The 26,107-nt window shown below is 45.8% G+C and overlaps 1 protein-coding gene across 3 annotated transcripts in view; it reads left to right on the top strand.

The window, feature by feature from the left end:
• The first annotated feature begins 1,861 nt into the window (after nucleotides 1-1,861).
• cdkl5 (cyclin dependent kinase like 5) overlaps nucleotides 1,862-26,107 on the top strand; it is a 172,021-nt gene continuing 147,775 nt past the window's right edge. For 2 of the 3 annotated variants that reach the window (XM_068040382.1, XM_068040384.1), the window contains exons 1-3: nucleotides 1,862-1,962; nucleotides 12,699-12,932; nucleotides 15,572-15,606. In XM_068040382.1, the coding sequence (XP_067896483.1) occupies nucleotides 12,869-12,932; nucleotides 15,572-15,606 (99 nt within the window). In that variant the 5' untranslated portion in view covers nucleotides 1,862-1,962; nucleotides 12,699-12,868. Of the gene's footprint in view, nucleotides 1,963-7,356; nucleotides 7,425-12,698; nucleotides 12,933-15,571; nucleotides 15,607-26,107 lie in introns of all 3 variants that reach the window. The other variant, XM_068040383.1, reaches the window with a different exon arrangement.

Here is a 26,107-nt window from a genome sequence, read left to right as displayed (position 1 = left end):
GGGGGGGTGGACGAGTTGGGGGGGGTGGACGAGTTGGGGGGGGGTGGACGAGTTGGGGGGGGTGGACGAGTTGGGGGGGGGTGGACGAGTTGGGGGGGGGTGGACGAGTTGGGGGGGGGTGGACGAGTTGGGGGGGGGTGGACGAGTTGGGGGGGGGGTGGACGAGTTGGGGGGGGGTGGACGAGTTGGGGGGGGGTGGACGAGTTGGGGGGGGGTGGACGAGTTGGGGGGGGGTGGACGAGTTGGGGGGGGGTGGACGAGTTGGGGGGGGGTGGACGAGTTGGGGGGGGGTGGACGAGTTGGGGGGGGGTGGACGAGTTGGGGGGGGGTGGACGAGTTGGGGGGGGGTGGACGAGTTGGGGGGGGGTGGACGAGTTGGGGGGGGGTGGACGAGTTGGGGGGGGGTGGACGAGTTGGGGGGGGTGGACGAGTTGGGGGGGGGTGGACGAGTTGGGGGGGGGTGGACGAGTTGGGGGGGGGTGGACGAGTTGGGGGGGGGTGGACGAGTTGGGGGGGGGTGGACGAGTTGGGGGGGGGTGGACGAGTTGGGGGGGGGTGGACGAGTTGGGGGGGGTGGACGAGTTGGGGGGGGTTGGACGAGGTGTGTGGGGGGGGGTGGACGAGGTGTGTGGGGGGGGGTGGACGAGGTGTGTGGGGGGGGGTGGACGAGGTGTGTGGGGGGGGGGTGGACGAGGTGTGTGGGGGGGGGTGGACGAGGTGTGTGGGGGGGGTTGGACGAGGTGTGTGGGGGGGGGGGTGGACGAGGTGTGTGGGGGGGGGTGGACGAGGTGTGTGGGGGGGGTTGGACGAGGTGTGTGGGGGGGGGTGGACGAGGTGTGTGGGGGGGGGTGGACGAGGTGTGTGGGGGGGGGTGGACGAGGTGTGTGGGGGGGGGTGGACGAGGTGTGTGGGGGGGGGTGGACGAGGTGTGTGGGGGGGGGGGTGGACGAGGTGTGTGGGGGGGGGTGGACGAGGTGTGTGGGGGGGGGGTGGACGAGGTGTGTGGGGGGGGGGGTGGACGAGGTGTGTGGGGGGGGGGTGGACGAGGTGTGTGGGGGGGGGGGGGTGGACGAGGTGTGTGGGGGGGGGTGGACGAGGTGTGTGGGGGGGGGTGGACGAGGTGTGTGGGGGGGGGTGGACGAGGTGTGTGGGGGGGGGGTGGACGAGGTGTGTGGGGGGGGGGTGGACGAGGTGTGTGGGGGGGGGTGGACGAGGTGTGGGGGGGGTGGACGAGGTGTGTGGAGGGGGTGGACGAGGTGTGTGGGGGGGGGTGGACGAGGTGTGTGGGGGGGGGGTGGACGAGGTGTGTGGGGGGGGGTGGACGAGGTGTGTGGGGGGGGGTGGACGAGGTGTGTGGGGGGGGGTGGACGAGGTGTGTGGGGGGGGGTGGACGAGGTGTGTGGGGGGGGGTGGACGAGGTGTGTGGGGGGGGGTGGACGAGGTGTGTGGGGGGGGGTGGACGAGGTGTGTGGGGGGGGGTGGACGAGGTGTGTGGGGGGGGGTGGACGAGGTGTGTGGGGGGGGGTGGACGAGGTGTGTGGGGGGGGTGGACGAGGTGTGTGGGGGGGGGTGGACGAGGTGTGTGGGGGGGGGTGGACGAGGTGTGTGGGGGGGGGGGGGTGGTGGACGAGGTGGGGGGTAGGGGGGGTGGTGGACGAGGTGGGGGGTAGGGGGGGTGGACCAGGTGGGTCCCGGGGGGGGGGGCTGCCGGGGGGGACGAGGAGCGGAGCGGAAGGGGATTACCGTCGGTGTTGGGGTGGGGGCGAGGGATGACCGCCCCAGTCTCGGCGCTGGGGGAAAGCAGCAACCCTTGAACTCTGCCGCATGTTGAACTCCACCGCGAGCCGCCCAGTTGTGCGAGTCATCTGTTCACGCAATGGTCCTGACGTTGCGGATACGCAGCGGAACATGGCGGCTCCGTAGAGTAGTCACTGCTGCAGAGATGAGTGGCTCGCACTGCGGGTGAGTGAGGTGTCGTCTGAGTGAGGGCTATGATTGGGATTATTAGGTTGCTCGGTTCCTGGGTTGGCCGGGTGCTACGGGGACGGCTGTTGTACGGCGATACGGCCATTTTTCTGTTTTGGCGATGGGCCGCTGTGCCTGCTCGGAGCGGGGAGCCGCATGTCCTCTACGTTATGAGGTTGGCAATCTCCAACCGCCGCCGTTCCCGCCGGGCAGTGAGAGGGGAGGAGAGGAGCGGCGCAGCTCGAGCCCCAGACCTGCGCCCTCGGGGGTAACAATCAGCCTCGCGCCCTCAGCTCACCTGTCGGCTCCTTCACTGCAGATCTCGCAGGAGTTTGCAGCTCGAGCCTCAGCTTCACCCAGCAACAAACGGACAGCAACTGGAGGATGGGATTTTGGGGTCTGTCTTGACCGAGTGGGGGATATTTATGTAAATTATTTTTCACTCGCTGTTTTTTTAATGATTTTTCTAGAATGATTGATATTAGTCGTAATGTATTGTCATCGTTGACCTGAACCCTTTCACCTGTTGACATGTATTTGAAGAACATCCATATATTCCACATATTTTGTTTATAACTCGAACGATAACTAGGGGGTTTAGTGTAATTTGTTTAAAAAATGTAACGTAACTGAATGTTTATATCTCAAATCTTCTACTTAGTGAGTGAAATTTACCTTGGTTATCTTGTGCAAATTTCTGGAGCAAGTGATGTAAATCATTTGAGTGGAAATTATTTGACCTATTTTTCAAAACCACATTCATACATCTCAGCTCTTAATCCATTGCAGTTGTGTTTTGAATTTGCATTCGTTTATCGGCTGCCCAGCTTTATTTTGGGCTCCTGTGGACAATGTCATAAAATCAATAACTTATGCATATGTATACTTATAACTTTAGATTGGATGCTGATTGTTATATTTTAGAATAATTAAAGCAAATGACCCCTTGGCAATTGTCTCAAGGAAGGTTGTTGATATCCTTTCTGATTAGTGGTAAAGTGGAATGGAACAAAAATGGTATGTGGATTAGGATTAGCTCTTTTCCTTTAGTAAATCTGTTCTTGTCCATCGTTTGTATATTTTTTGTTGCATAGGTATTTTATACAAATGTCAGTTTAATTCAGAATTACAGATGGTGATGCCCTATTTATACCATGCCATTAAAAACTAGTCTGCACACCATCCCAGCCTCACAAATGACCTACTTCTATTTCTGTATTTCTCACTGTTGATCTGAGCAATAAGAGATCTTAGACCTAAAAACAGAAAATGTCAGAAACACTCAGGAGGTCAGGGAGCATCTGTAGAAGGAGAAACAGGTTTCAGGTCAGTGACCTTTCAGAGAGATCTTTGACTGTGGCTAATGTGATTTGATCCATTGTTACTCTTTCTATAAAACACTATTTCCTTGGAGACTCTCAATTGGGAATCTATACAGTTAAGGGGCAAGGCATTGTACAGTATGTTGGATTAGTAGCATGCTGCACCCACCAGACACTTCCTTTCATGTTTGATCTGGAGAAGTAAGGAAAAATAAAGGTGTGTATGTGAAGTAAGACCACCCAGAACAGGTTGGACTAAATTAAATTGGATGAAGTAGCCCAATACGCCTTCTCATTCAAACAAAATCCAGAGAGAGATGCAGGTAGAAACACCAACAAATTCATCACATACAGAATGCTGGAATTGTGCTGCTTGGAAAGAAAAAAGCTAATCTCTCAGTAATTGTGTTACAGCTACACAATTATGACTTCATGTGGTGTAAGGTCTGACAAAGAGGAGCAGCTGAAAGATGGGATTGGAGGGAGTGACTGGTGAAGCCTGAACAGAGCCCATGTTATGGATTCATTTGAGGAAAAACAATTACTGAAAGCTTCAATGCCTTTGTTAGAAAATAGAATTAGCTTTTTACAGATCAAAAAAAAATTTGTAAGTTGTCAGCAGTCTTAACTGTCATTTTTGTACCCCACAATCTTAAAAAGTCCAGTTTGCAACTCTGAACACTTGCTAGTTGGGCAAATTCTGACAATATACACGTAAATCTTGAATGCATATTTGTTCATCACAGTTAAATAGTGATGATCTCAGATGAGCATTCAACAGGTAAGAATTCCAAGTACTTAAATTTTAGTTGAAGGTTGTAAAATGGTGGGCATATTTATGAAATCAAAGAACAGTACTGCACAGGAACAGGCCATTCGGCCCTCCAAACTGGCGCCGATCTTGATGCCTGCCTAAACTAAAACCTTCTGCACTTCCGGGGCCCGTATCCCTCTATTCCCATCCTATTCATGTATTTGTCACGATGCCTCTTAAACGTCTCTATGGTACCTGCTTCCACCACCTCCCCGGCAACAAGTTCCAGGCACTCGCCACCCTCTGTGTAAAGAACCTGCCTCGCACATCCCCTCTAAACTTTGCCCCTCTCACCTTAAACCTATGTTCCCTAGTAACTGACTCTTCCACCCTCGAAAAAAGCTTCTGACTATCCACTCTGTCCATGCCGCTTATAACTTTGTAAACCTCTATCATGTCGTCCCTCCACCTCCGTCGTTCCAGTGAAAACAATCCGAGTTTATCCAACCTCTCCTCATAGCTAATGCCCTCCAGACCAGGCAACATCCTGGTAAACCTCTTCTGTATCCTTTCCAAAGCCTCCACGTCCTTCTGGTAGTGCGGCGACCAGAATTGCACGCAATATTCTAAGTGTGGCCTAACAAAGGTTCTGTACAGCTGCAACATGACTTGCCAATTTTTATACTCTATGCCCCGACCGATGAAGGCAAGCATGCCGAATGCCTTCTTGATTACCTTATCCACCTGCGTTGCCACTTGCAGTGACCTGTGGACCTGTACGCCCAGATCTCTCTGCCTGTCAATACTCCTAAGGGTTCTGCCATTTCCTGTATACTTCCCACCTGCATTAGACCTTCCAAAATGCATTTTTGGCTGACAAGGATGATCTAAGCTCTTTCACAGTGATTTGAACATGTTGCCACAACTGGTTATGTCTGAAATATGAGTTACAACTGACTGTTCAAGGATTCTTCAATCCTTGAAATAGATGGAAACAAAGTTGAGTCTAATTGGATGGTTGGGGGTGGGATGATAGGAGTGGGGTTGCCTGGAAGCAGTCGTATTTCAACTTTCACAAAAATGTTTTGCTGTTAAAATACTTGTGCTTCAGTTCTAATACCAGTATTTTCAATTGTTGATGAAGATGTATGAGATTATGCAGATTTTTAAAATTCAGTTTTTCTGGTTGAGTTTCATAAAACTCCTGTGTTGCATGGTCATGCAGTGCAGTTTGTGAAATTTTAATTTCTGTTTCTGATCCTTGCTGTCCAATTGTGTTACTGTTTAATTTCCCTGATGTTTGCTTTTATCTGACCTAGTTACTCTCATGCACTTTTTTTATTCAACCACCACTGGTGCTTAAAGTCACATAATCCCTGAAGATCATGCCACGATACCTCAAGCCATGTCCTGTGCCACTAGGGTAGGTGTTCCTGGTACAAAAAGAACAACTTGCATTTATATAGCAGCTTTAATGTAGTAGAATACTCTAAGGTGCTTTTCAGCAGTGTAATCAGGGAAAAATTGACACCACACCAAAGATGTTAGATCAGGTGAGATCAAGGAGGTAAATTTTAAGAAGTGTCTTAATTGAGAAGAGTTGGACAGGCAGAAAGATTTATAGAGGGGATTCCAGAACTTAGGGTCTAGACGGCTGAAGGTACTATCGCCAATGATGGGGCTAAGGAAATGGGGGAGTGCATAAGAGACCAAGGTTGGAGGAACACCGAGTTCTCTGAGCGTTGTAGGGGTGGAGAAGCTTATAAACCTGGAGAAGGGAAAGGCCATGGAAGACCAGGATGGTTGTGGGGGGGTTAAAGACAATAGCTTCTGTCCTCCCGATGTTTAGTTGGACGAAGTTTGGACTCATCCAGGACTGGATGTTGGGCAAGCAGATTGACTGTGCTGGGTCAGTGGAGAGATTGAGAGAGGTTGTGGTGAGGTAGAGCTGGGTGTCATTGCTGTACACATGGAACCCAATGTTATGTTTTTGAAGGATGTCGCAGAGGGGTAGCATTAAGTTGAGAAATAGGAGGGAGCCAGGGATAGATCTTTGAGTGGATTCCAGAGATAAGTGTGGGAACCAGCTGAGAAACCATTGCAGGAAATTGTCTGGCTACAACTGGATAGGTAAGAGTGGAACCAGACGGGGTTAAACCCACAGCCAGACAGTAGGAAAGGGGTGTTGGAGGACTGTTTAAAGGCTGCAGAGAAATTGAGAAGGTGAGGAGGTATAGTGCAACATGGTAACAATCAATAGTGCAACATGGTAACAATCATTTAAGATTAAATTCCTCCTTTCCATAACAATGTTTTAAGAAGAAAAGCAAGTAGCATCAAAAGAATATCCTACAAATTCTGGTATATTGTCAGATTTATACAGTTTATGAATCTGACAAAGTATATTTGTGAAACTGAATGTGTATTGGTTCCAGTAATCAGCACATGTGCCCATTTCCTTTTAGATATCAGCAGTAAATACTGCTAATTTTTTCTGCTGCAGATGAAGTAGGAAGTTCAGTGTTGCTGTTGTTTTGGAGATTAAGGTTGTGCTGTATAAAGAAAACGAAAAATCTCATTCAGCCCCTCAAGCGTGTTCCACATTCAGTTCAATCATGGATTATCTGTACCTCAGCTCCATTTACACACCGTTGCTCCATTTCCCTTAATGCCCTTGCCCAACAAAAATCTATTGATCTGAGAGAAAATCTTTTGATTATTCTAGGATTGTAAACTTCAGAGTTTGTAATAAAGAGGATATTTTACGTACAAAATTTAATAACTCTCTTTCTTGAGGTAAATATAAACAGTTGTTTTGTAATTGCAATTTAAAAGTGAAGGCCACTAATTAAGACCATGCAGAGAATGTAACAATCTCGTGTCCATTAATCAGAGCAGATGTTGCATTGCCCTACTTATTCATAAAGGCTGTTAAACTAAAAATACTGTCTTGTAAATAGAACACTAAAATTTCATGTATTGCAATGAGATAAGGCACTCCTTTAAATAAGAGAAAATTATGAGGTTCTTCAGTCATTACTTTGTTGGTATAAATTACTTGCTTGGTTTGCATGTCCCCTTGGGCAGGTAATGTTGGTGATGGGACACTTAAAAGAAATTATATAAATATTCTTTTAACATGAATATGACATTTTGAGTGCTTCAGCTGCAGTTAAAAATAGAGTAGGGTATCTAAAGGTTATTCCTATCAGGGATGTAAGCTAAATAGTTTCCCTTGTCAAGATATTCTGACTTTTTTTAACCAGCTTTATGACAGGATTAACCTACTTACTGTATGAAATTTTGTTCTTTCAGCAAAATGAGTGCAACTCTTTGGCAGAATCAGGAATGTGGTCGGAGTTATTCACTAGTTACTTCCAGAGGCCAGTATAATCATTTCTCACTTTGCAGAGTTATTGATCTGTGTGGCTCTTTATTTTCAGTTTCATTACATTTCCTGAAAAAAATCAGTTTATTTTAGAAAATTAATACCAGGTAAAAATTGTGAAAAATAGGTTTTGCACTTCATTAAAAAAAGACAAAATTTAGAGTTAGAAAAAGATTTTCAAAAGCTTCCAGTCTTCTTAGTTAGTATATTGCTTCTTACACAAGTTTTATCAACTCTCCAGTGATCTCCAAACTATATCAACAGTTTTTGAATTGAGTGGAAAACTGGTCTTTAAAGGTTGTTTTTAGCCAAGGAAAAATTTATTTCCATCCCAAAATTAATGTGAGCCAGAACGAAATGGATGAGGATAAGAGAGGTTCGATTAAATTGGTTAGAAATAAAATCTGAATTGGAGGGGTGGTGCTGTAAAGAAACATAGGATGACAATTGAAGTGTTGACTTTTTTTTTGTTTTGTAGATTAGTGTTAGCGTTCTATTAATAAAGCAATTCCTGACTTTAACTGCACGCACGTTATTTTCAGCATTGCAGCAATTCCAATGATTGATCCCGTGAGATGGGAATTTCCCCAAACCTGCCAGCAGTCTAACAGTTTTAATTTATTGTATTGGGTATGTGAATATTTCTTGCTGGTAAATTGGAGAAGCGACAAAATAAAACAGCAGAAACCATACCTGATGATGTCTGCAACTGAAAGGGGCACACAGAGCAAATAATGCAATTTTAAAATCACAAGATCATGGATCATCAATTCTGCCAATTAGTGGACCAGGTGGAAATTACGTTTTCCAAAAAAATAGATTCAGAATAATTTTTGTAACTGGGAACTTCTCAGTTAAATTGTTAAAAACTGAAATAAATTTTAATCTTCATTCTTACAAGTTGTAATATTCTTTTAAACATTTGAGTATGGATGCCCTCCCTTCTGTTATATGATAAAATACATTTTCTGATAGGGATAATCTACTAAAGTGGTATTACTGTTTAATTGCTAAATATCTGATGTTTAAAATTATAAGACACAAATGTATGATTATAAGGTGTGCTGTTAATATTGGCTCCATGCTTAATTGTGCAGGGGTCAGAAGTCATAGAGTCATCGAATTATACAGCACAGAAACAGGCCCTTTGGCCTATCATGTCTGTGCCGGCCATCAAGCACCTAACTATTCTCATCCCATTTTCCAGCACTTGGCCCGTAGCCTTTTATGCTATGGCGTTTCAAGTGCTAATCTAAATACTTCTTAAATGTTGTGAGGGTTCCTGCCTCTACTACCCCTTCAGGCAGTGCGTTCTAGATTCCAACCACCCTCGGGAAATTTTTTTTCCTCAAATCCCCTCTAAACCTCCTGTCGCTTACCTTAAATCTATGCCCCCTGGTTCTTGACCCCTTTGCTAAGGGAAAAAAGTTTCTTCTTATCTAACCTATCAATGCCCCTCATAATTTTGTATACCTCAATCAGGTCCCCCCCTCAGCCTTCTCTAAGGAAAACAACCATAGCCTTTCCAGTCTCTCTTCATAGCTGAAATTCTCCAGCCCAGGCAACATCGTGGTGAATCTCTCTGCTCCCTGTCCAGAGCAATTCCATCCTTCCTATAGTGTGGTGACCAGAACTGTACACAGTACTCCAGCTGTCACCTAACTAGCGTTTTATACGGCTCCATCATAACCTCCCTGCTCCTATATTCTATGCTTCGGCTAATAAAGGCAGGTATCCCATATGCCTTCCTAACCACCTTATCTACCTGTGCTGCTGCCTTCAGTGATCTATGAACAAGTACACCAAGGTCCATCTGACCCTCTGTACTTCCTAGGGTCCTACCATCCATTGTATATTCCCTTGCCTAGTTAGTCCTCCTAAAATGTAACACCTCGCACTTCTCCAGATTAAATTCCATTTGCCACTGCCCTGCCCATCTTACCAGCCCATCTATATCGTCCTGCAATCTAAGGCTCTCCTCCTCACTATTTACGACATCACCAACTTTTGTGTCATCTGCGAACTTATTGATTATACCTCCTATATTCACATCTGGATAGTCAGAAGCTTTTTCCCAGGGTGGAAGAGTCAGTAACTAGGGGACATAGGTTTAAGGTGCGAGGGGCAAAGGTTAGAGGGGATGTGCGAGGCAAGTTCTTTACGCAGAGGGTGGTGAGTGCCTGGAACTTGCTGCCGGGGGAGGTGGTGGAAGCAGGTACGATAGCGACGTTTAAGAGGCATCTTGACAAATACATAAATAGGATGGGAATAGAGGGATATGGTCCCCGGAAGTGCAGAAGGTTTTAGTTTAGACAGGCATCAAGATCAGCGCAGGCTTGGAGGGCCGAATGGCCTGTTCCTGTGTTGTACTGTTCTTTGTTCTTTGTTTAAATCATTAATGTACACTACAAACAGCAAGTGTGGAATATATGTTTTTTGTGGTTAAATCAATAAAAATGTTGCATACATGTCTGCCAAACCATTTGATGCGTAGACTTGGGCCAGAAATAAACTAATTTGTTCCAAATATTTACTTATGGCACAGATAAAAGATTAAGTACAAGATAAGTGAAAAATGGCTATAAAGTATTTCTAAAAATGGGTTTTTCAACTTTGACTTTTTCTATTTAATTTTGTTGAAATTTCCCATTAAAGTTCATTTGTATGTCAGCAGTTGAATGGTGAGACAAAATTTTAAAGCCAATATATGTACTGTATTTATAAAATCCTATTTAAATCCTCATGAACTTGTTTTAGAGTACATGTACAATATGGAGAACACCTGTCCATTGTGTAATTGCTAGTTGTGTTTTTTTTGTTATATCCGCGGATAGAAGCCAAACCTTCCAGCTGTAATTTTCCACATACTGGATAATGTACCTTCCACAAATTGCTTGTGCGAACTTTGTGATATTACATTACCTCCGTCATATAGCCAAGAATTGATGGCTAGTGCATACTGCCACCCTGCTGAAATAAGTGGGAAGTTGTGAACCACATGGAACATGTCAACACTGATGGGGCTGCTTTTGTGCAAGCAGATGTAAAAAAATGTTCAGGCTGCTGATTATATGCTATGGTATCTTGGCTGAAAGACAGAACCACACCAGATGTCTAATTTGGAGAAAATGCAAAGAAACTGTATTTAACAAAATTGCATGGCTTTGTAAAGTAATCCCAAAGTTATAGAATGAAAAGTACAGGAAAGGAATCTTGAGGTAAATTTCCATTCTCTCTGCTGAGTAGAAGTTTCATGTGCCACAATATGTAGAGACTTTGTTTTATAAATACAAAAATCCTTACTTCCCTACAGCGTGAGTCTTTGACGTTGGCCGTGCTGTGTCTGAGGTCCAGTAAAGAATTTTGTACTTGCCAAAAAAGGAGTAGGGAAATGGAGGCCAAGTTTGTCCATAGTGATCCTGTACATCTCCCAGCAATCTGATGAGATTGTCATTTTGTTTTCATGGCATGGGTACTGTGCAATTGCAACGGACCATAGATGAATGCAATAGGAATGAAAGGAAAACAAACTGTTAAAGGGAATGGATTTTGCAGTCAGCAGTGAAGCGAGGGTGTTCGTCACTGACCGCAAAGAAAGCTGCTCACAAAGATCTAGCAATCTCAGTGGCGGGAATTTCCCCTTTCCCTTTGGCAATTTAAATCTGGCACCAAGTCAAGGGCATGTCTTGGCGTGCAGCTGCAGTGATGTCAGCAAGCAGGTAGGTAACCAATCAAATTGAAGTATTCGCACACAACAAACCAGGAATTTAAAAGCACTTAAAATTGCTTTGATAATAACAGATTCTGCAAATACTGCTACAAGAGTGAATATGCATAAATGCTGGATTTAACAATAAATGCAGCCATGAATACTTTCAGAAAGCTTGTACAAAAAGCACTTGTACTATATGTAGTATTTTGAAACACTACCTATATGGTAGAAAATGTACCTTATAGATGAGGTAGAAATGTTGAATGATCAAATTTCCATACTTTAGAAGTATGCTCTGGAATATCTTGCCACTGGGTGCCCACCTTTTTCCTCCTGTGTCTGCCAACAATATAGTTAATGAACAAATATACTGGAATGGAAAATTAATAGATCCTGTCATTTGTACTGTAATAGTTCATTGTCTGCCCTGCGCTCTGCCCTTACTGATACTGAATGGTCGTGGAGTCAAATTGTCTGAAACATCATTGGTGAAGGATCATAGAGAATGGACAGATGTCTGTTAAATATTAATTTGACCATCTTTATAGCTTAGTGAATGAGAAAACTAAATATACCATGTTTTCAGTGGTTATTCTTGATACCTTGATACAATCACAGTGGCGCAGTGGTTAGCACCGCAGCCTCACAGCTCCAGGGACCCGGGTTCGATTCCGGTACTGCCTGTGTGGAGTTTGCAAGTTCTCCCTGTGTCTGCGTGGGTTTTCTCCGGGTGCTCCGGTTTCCTCCCACAAGCCAAAAGACTTGCAGGTTGATAGGTAAATTGGCCATTATAAATTGTCACTAGTATAGGTAGGTGGTAGGGAAATATAGGGACAGGTGGGGATGTTTGGTAGGAATATGGGATTAGTGTAGGATTAGTATAAATGGGTGGTTGATGTTCGGCACAGACTCGGTGGGCCGAAGGGCCTGTTTCAGTGCTGTATCTCTAATCTAAATCAAATCTAATCCTCCTGGCAAGTTATCTCTCTGCACTTGTACTGTTTGAAACTCAATAAGTAGAAGTTCCTAGATGGATCTCACTTTTTTCTGGCAGTAATCCAAATTCAGGTGTTATCATTGGTTTAATGTGGAACTTTGGGTGCTAGTCAGCTAAATATCATTTGTCCACCAGCATTTATAAGATGCTGCTTCCATGCCTTTTTCCATCCCAGATGCCCACATCCCTCCACCAAAACCTACAGTGCTGAAACTATTGGAGGATGTTGACCTATGAGGAATATTAGGTTATTTTGCATGAAAGATTATGGGAATTCACTTCTGTATATAGTACCGATTACAAAAACTATGTTGATCATGCATAGGAAGCAGCTTTGCTACAAGCTGCAGGATATTCAAGTAATTTCAGCATTTTGGCATGCATGTCAGATGGAATGTTTGTTATTCCTCATATTGTTTCATGTTTGATACAATTTGAAATGTTATCTTGTCTCAATGGAACAAGATTAGTAAACGCAAGATTATCTCTTCCTGGATAATAGAATTTTGTACCCGAGGAATAGTTTCTGAATTGGTAATTACAAACATTATTTCTTTCAGATGGAATGGCATTGTGACTAGATTATGACAAGTATGAAGGATGTGAATTTGATTTGTTGGACCTCCTGGCTTTGTGGACACTGTACAATACCTGCCTGCAGCAAGTTACTTTTTAATATCCATAACTATGATGTGATTTGGGATCATATTTGCCAGAGAAATTTGTCTTCATGAAGATTCCTGACATTGGTGATGTGATGAATAAATTTGAAGTCCTTGGAATTGTAGGTGAAGGTAAGTTTGAGAATTTTGCCTGACATGTACATGTGTTGATGTAACATTCTCCAGATGAGCACATTGGCCCAGAATTTGCTGAAAAAATAACAGCAAATTAAAGGTGCACACTGTTAGTGTATTTAAAAAAAAATTTGTGTAGTGGAAGAGATAGAACTTTAGTTACAAATTACCACAAAATGCACAAATGATTTGCACTGCTGCGCTGTTAGCCTTGCAAAAACAAGAGCTCGCCGTCCACCTCCCCATGAGTTTCAATATACTGCTGCATTTGTGCTTTTAAATCAAATTAAACTTTCTGCAGCAAGTTAGGGCTAGTATGTATGATTGCACAAACCCTTTTATTAATGAGATTTATGTTCCTGCATTGCCACTCAACTTCAGAGGTCCAAAAAGGGAACAGTTGAAATTGAGAGTCTCATTCCTGTAGGTAGTAAATTGTTCCGTCTTTTTTTCACTCTTAATCCAATTTTTCTTTCTCTCTCTGTCCTCTTGTATCTAATTTGACTCTATTTCACTTTATTTCCTTCTCTCTTTTGTGTTATTTTCTCTATCCTTAAATTTCAGTGGCTTAGGAAATTGACTGCTGGTCTCGTCATTCACCAATGTTCCAAATGTCCCTTAGACCTCGTTGCAGCGTTATCAATTTGCGGTTCTAGCAATTTGCAATGCAAAATTTTTTCAAGCTGAAGGGACAAAAGGAGAATGGCCTGAGCTTCTTCGACCTACCCACGTAACTGAAATTCCCTGGAACCATCCTCATTAAACTTTACGGAACCGTCACCAGTGCAGTCCTTTCCAAAGTGTGGTGCCCAGCACTGGACACAGTACTCCAGTTGAGGCCGAACCAGTGTTTTATGCAGGTTTATCATAATTCCTTTGTTTTGTAAAGCCCAGGATCCCATATGCTTTATTAACTGCTTTCTCAACCTACCCTTCCACCGTCATTGATTTGCGCATGTATACTCCCAGGCCCCTCTGCTGTTCATGCTCCGCCCTCCCCCCCCGCCCCCCCTTGCACCCACAGAGTGCTCTGCAGCTGCTCAGTGACATCCTTGACCCTGGCACCAGGGCAGCAACATACCATCCTGGAATCACGTCTGTGGTTGCAGAACCGCTTGTCTGTTGCCCTAACTTTAGAATCCCCTATCACTTTTCCAATCTTCCTCCTGCCCCCACTGTACAGCTGAGCCAGTCATGGTGCCATGGGCTAGTATTCAGAACAGAACACGAGTTGGAGAGTGAGATGCACTCAGTGGATTTTTGTACTACCTGCCTGGTCCTTCTTGACTGTCTGGCGATCACCCTTTCCCCATACCTCAGTTTATTTGACTATTAAACTTACTACTTAAATTTAAAAAAAAGACTTACCAGCTACTCACTAATCAGTTGTTTCTCCTGTGCTGACATCACTTTATTTTATAGGGCGGTTAACTGATATGTTTTTACTTAACTCTTATTATCTCGTATAATAATGAATGAATGCACTAATTTAGAGAGAAAAAGAGAAATACTCACTATTTAATCATTTACCTGCTTTCCTGTGACATCACACTATAATTTTTCTTTTCAAACTTGGTTGTTCCACTCTGAACCATCCCTAGCTCATCATACCCGCTATCACGCTGTGTGCCTGCTGCTGGTCTTGCTGTGCTCTGCCGCCTCTCTTTATACCCGCCATCTTGCTGTGTTCCTGCTGCTCGTCTTGCTGTGCGCAGCCACCACTTTTTATACTTGCTGGTTTCGCTGTGTTCCTGCTGCTGATCTCACTCTGCTCTGCCGCCACTTTTTATACCCGCTGGTCTTGCTGTTTTCCCACTGCTATGGTGTGGTATGATATGGTATTTAGTGTAGACCGTTGCCTTACAATTTCATTCTCACTTAAAATATCTTGCTCCTTGAGAGTGGTTCCCATGGGCTATTTCCTAGAATGTTGTTTGGTGACCTGTTTGGGCTGTATCCATGTAGTTCATGATTTAACTGAGTTCGTGAGAATAGTCCAGGTTGTTGTGCCATCCAGTTGATTTCATTTTCCTTGCTTCGGTAAGGTAAAGCTGTGTTCAGTAACTCACTGATTACAAATTATATTCTGTATTTTGACAAGAATTGGTAAAACAATAAAGAAACAGGTATTTTTGTTACTATTGAAAATTTCTTTTAACATTTTAATTTTGGTCCCATAACTTTTCCCCCAAAACATGCTTGAAATTAATTTGCCCATTGAAAAGCTGAACCATACAAACCAGGATTGTCTCAGGCTAAATCCCTCAGTCTGTGCAGTGTTGAATCTCAGTCAGCATAAGAATTGAGCACAGTGCCTCTGGAATGGCAGGAATACATCAGCCAGTGCTCCACTCCTGATTGCAGCACAGCTAGCCCTACTAGGAGTGTGTGTGTTGACATCAGATGAGAACAAGATCAGGCTTTCTTGTGATGCTACCTGAGATCGGATAGCCTGATGTCACCGCTGCTTGAATAATGCCACTTGGACAATATACTGGAACGTGATCAGTGTCCATGGAATTGGAACCTGGCAACAAAGTGATGTTTTTGGAGTGAAAGATAGAAAAGGAAAAAAATAAATGTTCAAGATATTTGATTTCAGTCACCAAAGACATAATTATTTTCTTCTTTTGCAGGAGCCTATGGAGTGGTACTAAAATGCAGGCACAAGGTTAGTGGATTATTAGAGCCATGAGTCTTTTGGGCAAAAAAAACCTGACAGTAGAATTCAAAATTAACATTTTAACCCCTCTATTGGTATAATCCATTTAGTAATAATGTATTTATGTTGATCAGGTTTGGTCATAAGAATAGAAAAGCAGAATATTTTTTAAAAGGTGTGAAACTTGTAAGTGTTTACTCTAAGAGACTTGGGTGTTCTTGTCGAACACAGAAAGCATGCAGGTGCAGCAAGTAATTAGGAAGACAAATTGAGGTACAGGAATAGAGAAGTCTTACTACAACTGTACAGGATTTTGGTGAGATCACATCTGGAGTACTGTGTGCAGTTTTGGTCTCCACATTTAAGAAAGGATATACTTGCATTGAAGGTGGTACAGCGAAGGCTCACTAAATTGGTCCCTGAGATGAGAGGCTGAGTAAATTGGGCCTATGTTCTCTGGAGTTTAGAAGACTGAGAGGCGATCTCATTGAAACATAGAAGATTCTGAAGGGATTGGATAGGGTAGGTACTGAGAGAATGTTTCTGCTGGTCGAGGAATCTAAAACACAGGACACAGTCTCAGGATAAGGGGCTGATCAGTTAGGACTGAGATGAGGAGAAATTATTTCACTTAAAGGGTTGTGAATCTTTGGGATTCTCTACTCCAGAGGGTTTTGGATGTTCCACTGGTGAATACATTTAAGGCTGGGATAGACAGATTTTCGGTGTCTCAGGGAATCAAGGGATATGGCGAGCGGGCAGGAAAGTGGAGTTGAAGCCTAAGATCAGCCAAGATTATATTGAATGGCAGAGCAGGCTTGATGGGCCTTATGGTCTACTCCTGCTCCTATTACTTGTGTTCTCGTATCAGTACATATGTACAGAATGAGCTAGTTCTGTCTAAAGTTAAATTCTACCATAGAATTAATATCTTGGGTTATCAACAGTGATGTAGCACACTGTGTTAAATTTCAGGAGATTTTGACACAAGATGAAAGTGAAAGGCAAAATCTGTTCAATTGCCTTTTATGGGAAGTGCTGGGAATGAAGGACTCTAGTTTACAGAGGGAGAAAATAAATTTAGAGCTTAACTGCAGCATCAAGAAATTACGTTGAAAACTGTTGCTTTGCGTTTACCTAATATTTTTAATACCACTTATTGCATAGTTTAAATGCATCCCTGGAAAAACACCATGGGTATTATTTTCAACTTGGGTGAGATCAGGTTGGGGATGGAAAATTGGTGTTGGTAGCTTCCTTTCCATTGACGTAAAAGAAAAGGAATGATTTCAGAAGACGGAAGAATTGGAGAGGAGGTGACTTTTTAAGTGAGGTTTGTCTCAGCAATGTACTGTATACAGGTAATGTACAAATAACTGTAGACAGGTCCCAACCTGTCATATCCGTTACTGTGTGTGAGAGTAGCACAGTCTGACTTGACCTCTTAATTTTAAGCCGTGTTTACCTTTACCTCAGGTCCTGAAACAGTGCCAACTCGATGCACATGTCATCTGGTGCTGTTCACTTCCGAAAGCAACTTTGAAAATGTAGACCTGCAATTCCATGCACTGTAATGTGTTATAGCACTGATGGGGTGGGGGGGCGGTGGTGAGGAACTTGGGAATTTTATGCTGAGTCATCCTGTGTATCAGTGTACTCATGGTACAATAGTGCTTTGCATCATGTGCAAACACTTTCAACCTGCTCATTGCATATGACAGGCCATGGTAGCAGATCATGAGATCCATGAAAGAGAGGATATGTGCTGCCAGTGGCTGTAAAGTGTTTGAATTGTTTGTGATTGTAAGTATCATCACTGATGAGAGTTTTGCCATCTGCAATCAGTGTCATCCTGGTAAAGTAGAAATGTCTTCACTTATGGTTTATGCAAAACACTTGAACTCCACTGAGTACCTTTTTACAGCAGAGGTGCTGAGATTGTCAGTTCAGTCGGATGATGGCCATGGGCACAAATCCAAGTCTCATCCTTCTATATTTTGTTGGTTTCTGCACAAAACGGTATGCAGTGTGGAAGCATTATCTACCCCTTATTTTTCAAGAAACATGTCTTTGTAGTGTTAAAAAAAAACTGCAGATGTTGGAAATCTGAAACAAAAACAAATAGCACTTAGGCTAGGCAGCAGCCGTGGAGTTAATGTTTCAGGTGCATACCCTTTATCAGAGCTGGAAGATACTGCAGATGAACATACTTGCCTTTATTTAGATTAGATTAGATTAGAGATACAGCACTGAAACAGGCCCTTCGGCCCACCGAGTCTGTGCCGACCATCAACCACCCATTTATACTAATCCTACACTAATCCCATATTCCTACCACATCCCCACCTGTCCCTATATTTCCCTACCACCTACCTATACTAGTGACAATTTATAATGGCCAATTTACCTACCAACCTGCAAGTCTTTTGGCTTGTGGGAGGAAACCGGAGCACCCGGAGAAAACCCACGCAGACACAGGGAGAACTTGCAAACTCCACACAGGCAGTACCCAGAATTGAACCCGGGTCCCTGGAGCTGTGAGGCTGCGGTGCTAACCACTGCGCCACTGTTCCTTTTTAAATAAAGAGGGGGAAGAAGCACACAAGAGAGATGCAGTGGAATGACTTGTAAAGTGCTGAAGTGAAAAGCAGGAAATGGTTAAGTGGCAGAAATAATAGCACAAGATAACAGGAGAGAAATCAAAGTAAGTTAAGACAATTATTGAGAAATAGAACTTCTAAACAGTTGAGGATGGAAGAGCTGGAAGGTAGGGTGAGTACAAGTGGAGGCATGAAAAACAGCCAGCAAAGCAACAGCATACACTAACAGTCCAGAAGTTTGGTAGAAGAAATAAGTATGTTGACACCCAGGGGTGCAGACTGCCCCACCAGCACTATATTTTGATGGAGGTCACCGCCTCAAATGCCAACTTGTGTTACTCCACTTCCCCGCCGCCCACCCCCTCCCCCCCCCCCCCCCAATTCCCGCACTATACCCAGATGAAGAGAAAGAAGGAGCTATAGCTAAGATCTGATGTCATTAAAGTCATGTTAAGGCCACAGGGGTGCAGTGTGCTTTATTCAAAGATAGGACACTGTTTCTTTTGTCATCCAACTTGTGTCAAAACGACCATTTGTTTACTTGGAAGTGAAAAAATATCATGAACTTAGAACTAGTTTGTGGTACTTTTTTTTTTAAAAAAAGGTTTCCTTCATGGGATGTGAGCATCACATGTATGACCAGCATTTATTGCCCATCCTTTGTTGCCCTTGAGCAAGTGGTGGTGAACTGCCTTCTTGAACTGCTACAGTCCATGTGGTGTCGGGTCGGGTGTTTGAGGATTTTGACCCAGCAACAATGAAGGAATGGTGATATATTTCCAAATCAGGGTGTCGTGTGACTTGCAGGGGAACTTGGAGGTGGTTGTGTTCTGGTGTGCCTGCTGCCCTTGTCTTAGGTGACGGATGTTGTGTTTTGAAAGGTGCCATCAAAAAAGCCTTGGTGAGTTGTTGCAGTTCTTCTTGTAGATGGTACACACTGCAGCCATGGTGTGCTGGTGGTAGAGGAAGTGAATGCTTAAGATGGTTGATGGGGTGCCTTTCAGATGACTACTTTTTTTCTAGATTGTGTTGCGCTTCTTGAGTGTTGTTGGAGCTGCACGCATCCAGGCAAGAGAAGAGCATTCCATTACACTCCTGACTTGTGCCTTGTGGGTGGTGGAATGGCTTTGGGGAGCCAGTCTCTGCAGAATACCCAGTCTCTGACCTACTCTGTGGCCAGAATATTTATTTGACAGGATTAGCTAAGTTTCTGGTCAATGGTAGGAGGAATAGAGAGGGCGAGGGGGAACAGGGAGGGAGAACAGAGAGCGGGGGGAGGGGGCGGGAACAGAGAGACATGGGGAGAGAGAGAGAGAGAAAAAGGGGGACAGAGAGAGCAAAATGGGGAGAGATGGGGGACAGAGAGAGCGGGGCATACTGAGTGGGGAGCGGGGAACACTGGAGACACGGGGGCAGAGAAGTTGGAGAGATACAGAGAGAGGGTGGATGGAGAAGGAGACAGAGAGAGGGATGAGAGGGAGACAGAGACAGATAGACGGGGTGGGGGGGAGGGGGGAGAGAGAGTCAAAGAGTCATTTACTTACAGCAAAGAAGGAGGCCATTCTGTCCATTGAGCCCATGTCTGCTCTCCACGGAGCTGTGCAGTCAGTCCCACTCCCGGCTTGATCCCCATAGCCCTGCAAGTCTATTTCTCTCAGGTGGCCATCCAACTTCCTCTTGAAGTCATTATCTCCACTTACATCACCCTTGTGGGCAGCGAGTTCCAGGTCATTACCACCCACTGCGCAAAAAAGTGCTTCCTCATATTCCCATTGCATCTTTTGCACAAAACTTTGTCTGTGTACCCATGTCCTACAGGAGAGGTGCGGGGTGTGGTGGGGAAGAGAGAACAACGCACGCACGCATACACACACACGCACAAGCTCAAGGTCTCCTGAAAGATGGACATCTATCTAAAATACTCTGCATCGCTACATCAAGTGTGCAAGCAGAGATTGACTATTTATGCAAGCAAAAATAATGCCAGGTATGTCACTAAATCAGTTTTCAATATAGTGACGAGAAAGTAAGTCAATAAATTAGTCTTCTCATTTAAAGCTTCTTCACAAAAATGCACATTTGTTGTTGTTTTTATTCCTAAGAGAAATTTTTAATGCCTTTATCTTTCGAAATTTGCTCGCCTGCAGGCCAAACAAAAGTCATAATGCGGCCCTCTGCCCGGAAAAGATAGACAACCGTGCTCTATACATTATCCTTCCATAACGGGCCTTCTGGAGTTTAACACCCTGAACTACTGCTGCTCTCTGGCCCAGAACCCTCCAGAGGAGTCCAGGATGGACCCCATTGCTTTTGATCCTGGGGGGTGGGATGGTGACAGAGGTAGGGCCGACTGGTTCTGCTGGGTTGCCTGCTGCACCCTGTGTGATGCGTGGGTTGGTTGCTAGCTGTGGTGAGGAGGACAGTGACTTGGTGGATGGCACTGGGGACGATTTGGAGTCCATTACCAGTGAGGGGGTGGAAGCCCTCGTGCCCCTACCAAGTCTCCCCTCATTCCTACTGCAGAACTCGGGAATTCCTGGCCAGTAGCTTGGGTCGCTGTGACAAAATCCAGCTGGCCCTCGACTGATGGTCGAAGCTGGTGCTGCTTGTCAGGTCTGTCTGCTCTGCAGGAAAGACTGCTGGCATGAGCAAGGATGTGAGCCAATTCGGGCTGTGTCGACTCAAGGCATTCCTCACTGGGCTGCTGAGTGAGTGGAGGATCACTCCATTCCTTCCCCACAGAAAGCTGTAGGTGGTAGTTGTACTAGACTCTTGCCATGAAGGCAACAATTGCCAGCCTCAACTTTAACGGCAGCCGAGAGACACGCCATAGATGTTTCAACTTCTCGATCCTTAAAGGGAATTGTGTGGTGTGCTTCCTACAAGAAACCCACACCGTTCCAGGTGAAATGGCTGCTCCGCTCCTGGAGTGGAAAGAAGGGGTCCATGTGAGGCACCTTGCTTCCAATTCTGGCAGAATGGCTATCTTACTGGCCCCACATTTTCAGCTGGAGATCTTGGGGGTCAAGGAGCGTGTGCCAGGCCGCTTGCTTCATCTCACCGTCCATCTAGGGGACATGGCTGCTCCACCTATGAATGTATACACTCCCCAGGCTGGAAGAAGTGTCGGCTCTGGCTCCTTCAATGTCGGCGAGTGCATCATCCTCAGGGCGGATTTCAGCTGTACCCTTGAGGCAAGGGACTGCTGCAGTACCCTGCACAGCAATAGAGAAGTTGAGGGGCCTGGTTGGGTCCTATGACTCGGGCGTCTGGAAAATCTCCAGCCTGAGCGCTTTTGCTTTTGTGAGGTCTGGAGGAGGAGGGTCCAGAATCGACCCCCTTTATAATTCTTGGTGTATGTCTGCTCTGTTACAGTGCCTGGTGCCATTCTTGGACCAGCGCCTGGTGTGGGTGGAGCTGGTTCCACTCCAAGTGTGGGTGGGGCCACACACTGGCATTTTAACAAACTGCTGCTGGAGGACAAGTGGTTCCGCAACTCGTTCCGTTGGTTCTGGGCTGTATGGAGAAGGAACTAGGCGGCTTCCCCTCCTTGAGGCTATGGTGGGACGTGGGCATGGCTCACATCCATGTCTTCTGTGAGGAGTACGTGAGGGGGTCAACCAGGGTGCAGAAGGCCAGGGTGGAGCTGTTGGAGCAGGAATTGCTTGACCTGGTGTCTCATCTCAGTCAGGTCGTTGAAGACCTGGCCATATGGAAGGTGTACGAAGAAAAGAAAGGCATGCTGACGGACCTGCAGCTCGTTGGGTCCGAAGGTAATTTTGTGAAGTTGTGGATCCGGTTCCTGCAGGACCTGGGCCACAGTTTCCCACTGGAGAAAAGGCAGGGGGTCCTTAAGCAGCTCTTGAGGCTGCTGACCAATGATGGATCCCTGGCCTCAGATCCGGAGGGCACCATTGCACAGGCCCGAGCCTATTACGGTGCTCTGTATTCTCTGGATCTGTCCAGCGAGGATGCTCGCAGAGGTTTGTGGGAGGACCTGCAGAAGGTCAGCCTGGAGGCGCCAAGTGGCTCGATGCTCTGCTCAGCCTGGCAGAGCTGACCACTGCCCTCTATTGGCACTGGAGGGGCTGACTGTGGAGTTCCACAGGGTGTTCCAGGACATTCTGGGGGGGTGGGTGGTGACTATGCGTGGGTCCTGGGGGAAGCTCTGGTAACTGTGGTGATGCTCTTCTCTTGGCAAGGGGCCATCATTGTCCTGCTGCCCAAGAGTGGCGATCGCTGCCTGCTGAAAAACTGGTGCCCGGTCTCCCCCCTCAGCACGGACAACAAAATCTGTGCCAGGGCCATGTCTGCAGCACCATGCTGGCCCCCAAGATACACCCTGACCAGTCCTACGCAGTCCCAGGCTAGACAATCCATGACAGCATCCATTTTGTCCCAGACCTGTTCCGGCATTCCCAGAGGGCTGGTCTGTTGGTCGCCTTCCTTTCCTTAGATCAGGAGAAGCGTTCGACAGGGCGGATCACGAATACTTATTTGGGATTCTGTGGGCATTCGGGGTCAGGCTGTATTTCAGCATCTGGATTTGACCTCTATATGCCGCCGCAACATGTCTGATTAAGGTTAACGGTTCTTGGACGCTGCACCTTCACTTTGGGAACGGTGTGTTGGGGTGCCCCATGTCCGCCCACATAAATGCCATCTGTGTGGAGCCTTTCCTGTGCCTCTTGTGGAGGAGATTGACGGGATTGACTCCATGTGGGTTGGGTGTGATGCTTGCCCTCTCGGTTTACGCTGATGACGTTTTCCTCATGGTCACAGATCCTGTTGACCTACGGAGGATGCTCGAATGCCAGCAGGTCTACTTCACAATGTTCTTCGCTATGATCAACTGAGAGAAAGGTTCTGGACTTCTGGTGGGTCAGTGGTTGCAGGACTCCCTGCCAGAGGAGCTCAGGATTTTTTCCTGGTATGCCACCCACCTCCTCTACCTGGGAGTCCAGCTTAGCTCTGCTGAGGACTGGCTAGAGGTGGAGGCCAAGGTCACCACTCACCTCGGGTACTGGACAGGACTGCTCAGAGTGCTATCCTGCAGGGTTTGAGTGCTGGTCATAAAGCAACTGGTGGATGCTGTGCTCCACCGGTTGGTTACTTTGAAACCTCGCTCTGCGTTTGTTGCCAAGATACAGAAGAAGCTTGTCGACTTTTTCTGGGACACCTCCCAGATAGTGTGCACCGGTGACATATTCTGCAGCTGCATGGCCTCAGTTACGACATGCAGCTCCTATTTATAAACCTGGTGGTGGTGCGGGGGGGGCAGTCACTCCGCCCCCTTGCGGAAGCTGTCTGTCTTTTAACCAGAAACTGATCAGTGTCTGGAACATAGTCGCCTCCAGCAGGAGCTCTCCCCTCTCAGGAGTGGCAGCTATCTTCTGGGAGCAGGTGTTCAGGAAACTGCACCTCTATCAGTACGTACTTGTGTGGCTGGCGGAGGAGAGGGCTCTGGCTACCAAGTTGACCCGAGACAGCAATGCACTGGATGGTGGAGGAGTGGGCTAGATGTTGCCGGAGGAGCTGGCATGACTTTCGTCCTTGAGTGGCACACAGTTCACGGCCAAAGCCATTGAGAATCTTAAAAATGTGGTACAGCACTCGAACTGTCGAGCTGGTTCAGGCATGTGGAGCCCCCATTCAGACGGGATTTCTCATCGGTGCCCGGCCCAGAAACCTCCCTCAGGAGCCTCGGCCCCAAAGCTGAGCTGTCTCTTATAAATCCCCTCTGTGACATCTGCTGTGTGAAGAGGTGTTTCCTCTATGGGCTGCTATTGCACATCCTCCACCTGCTTGCCTTTGTTGGCTGTCCAGGCATGCCATGGCATTCCATCCTGCCGACTGGAGGAGCCGGTCATCCCCGGTGGGAGGCTCCCGACTCCAGAGTCCTCCCTTTGTCTATTATGGATTTGGCGTGGAGGGTGTTGCATGCAACAGTTCCATGCAATAGACTTGATCCACGGACTCCAGGCCACTTGTAATTTCTGCGGGCTGGAGAAGTCCGTGTTTCACATCTATGTAGGATGTGTGATGTTGCAGCCCCTCTTTCGTTATCTGAGGGGGCTGTTTCTCAGTTTCTGGCTGCACTTCAGTCTCATGATCTTTGGTCACCCAGTATTGAGGGCAGCAGGCAGATCGGAGGACCTAGTTGTGGGACTGTGCCTGAGCCTGCCCAGGATGGCCATCAACAGGTGCAGGCAGTGGGTGGTTGAAGGGGTTGTTCGGCCCGACTGCCTGCCTCTCTTCCAGGGCTACGTCCATATCCCTGGAGAGGGAGAATGCGGTGCCCACCAGTATACTCGAGGCTTTCAGCACCCGGTGAGCGTCAGGCAGACTAGAGTGCATGATCGCTCCAGAAATGTCGGCTTAATTTGATTAGCTAATTTTCCTCTAAGGTTTTTGTTTTTTTGTTACAGCATATTAGTGGTGCCCCTTTCAAGAGGGGCACTTATTTCCTCTTTGTAGGCAACCTTCTGGTTGGATCAAAAAAGATATAAGTAGACACTGACTTATACTGTGGTTGTGGGCTTAGCAGGTGCTTGCTTGTAATCTGTAACTGTGTAAATAAATGCTTATAGAAGTGTGTAAAGATTAGCTCCAGTTATATCCTTCACCAACTGTCTTCCTGGATTAAAACATGGTAGCAGAGGATGGTTGCCTGAAGGTGAAAGTTGAAAGCTAAGGGGGAAAAAAAGCAAATTCAGACAGCAAACTACTGTCCTAGGAGACGATGTGGAAAATGGTAGAAAGCAAGTGTAAATTGTCAGGTTATAATTACCCGCCAATGTTTTTGGAGTCTGAACCATATGATCAGTGCAAGATTAAAGTGGATATGTGGACATGGGCTACGTCCCTACCAAAGAGGAAACAGGGACGGCCTCGGCAGCATTGTTTCCTACCAGAAATGAAGTATTTTGTGAGCTGGATGCACATCAGTTGGATATTGATGAAGATTTGGACCTTCTATTAGAGTTGTTGGATGAAATTTACAAGAAAGATGATTTGTTAATTGCCTGAGTGTGTTGCATGCGGCGGTTCCATGAGGTTCACTGTTAAGTCGATTTATGGACTCTCAGGCCGCCTGTAATTTCTGTGGAGGAGTCCATGTTTCACATCAATTTGGGTATCCCTTGATTAGTATTGGTGTTTAAAGTACTGAATTGTGCTAAGTTGTCTTATATGGACAGGCTGCTGGTTCTAACTGGTGTTCGGTTCTTAGACCCTGTTGGATCAGATGTCTGCTGCCTTGAAAAAGTTTCTGGGGAAATGGTCATTTCTTTCAGCTTTCATGGAATAAATGGGATATTCTGCGGTGACGCAAAGAAGAGAGGACTCCAGGATTGCCAGATTTCAAAATGGTCCTGATACTGGATGCAGGTTTTAATATAATGATGGGGTTAAAGACATATTGAGGATGCAAGTGCTTTTAGCAGATCTGGCTACTACAGCAGAAAACAGAATTGGAACAGCAGTAAGAGGCTGTTGAACCCCAGGAATGCCCAAGAAACAGTTAATAGGTGCTTCAGATGTGTTTCAAAGTATTATGCAATGAATTGCCCAAAACGATGAGGCAGGGTCCTTGAAATGACACATGAAGAGGAGAATTCTGAGGAAGAGGAGGAAGGTAATGATGAATCCAAACGAATTGTACTGGCCACAAGGAGTTTTAGTCCTGTGATGAATGTGTTGGTCACTGACTTCTCTAACTGTGCTAGATAGTGTTTGGACTTCAACAGCATGTGGGACAGATTGGTAAAATGTTAACTTGGTTCACTAAATAGTGAGGATCGGCGTCAGGTTAAGGAATATAAAAAGTGCTGCTTGCTTTAGGCTTGATGATGACAACACATTAGGTCACTAAAGAGAGATTTAATTTCATGTAAAATAGCTGGAGTAAG

This window comes from Heterodontus francisci, chromosome 10 (assembly GCF_036365525.1).
Source record: "Heterodontus francisci isolate sHetFra1 chromosome 10, sHetFra1.hap1, whole genome shotgun sequence".
NCBI lineage: Eukaryota > Metazoa > Chordata > Chondrichthyes > Heterodontiformes > Heterodontidae > Heterodontus > Heterodontus francisci.
Note: the sequence above shows the minus strand (reverse complement) of the source record. Positions and strands in the feature narration are given on the sequence as shown.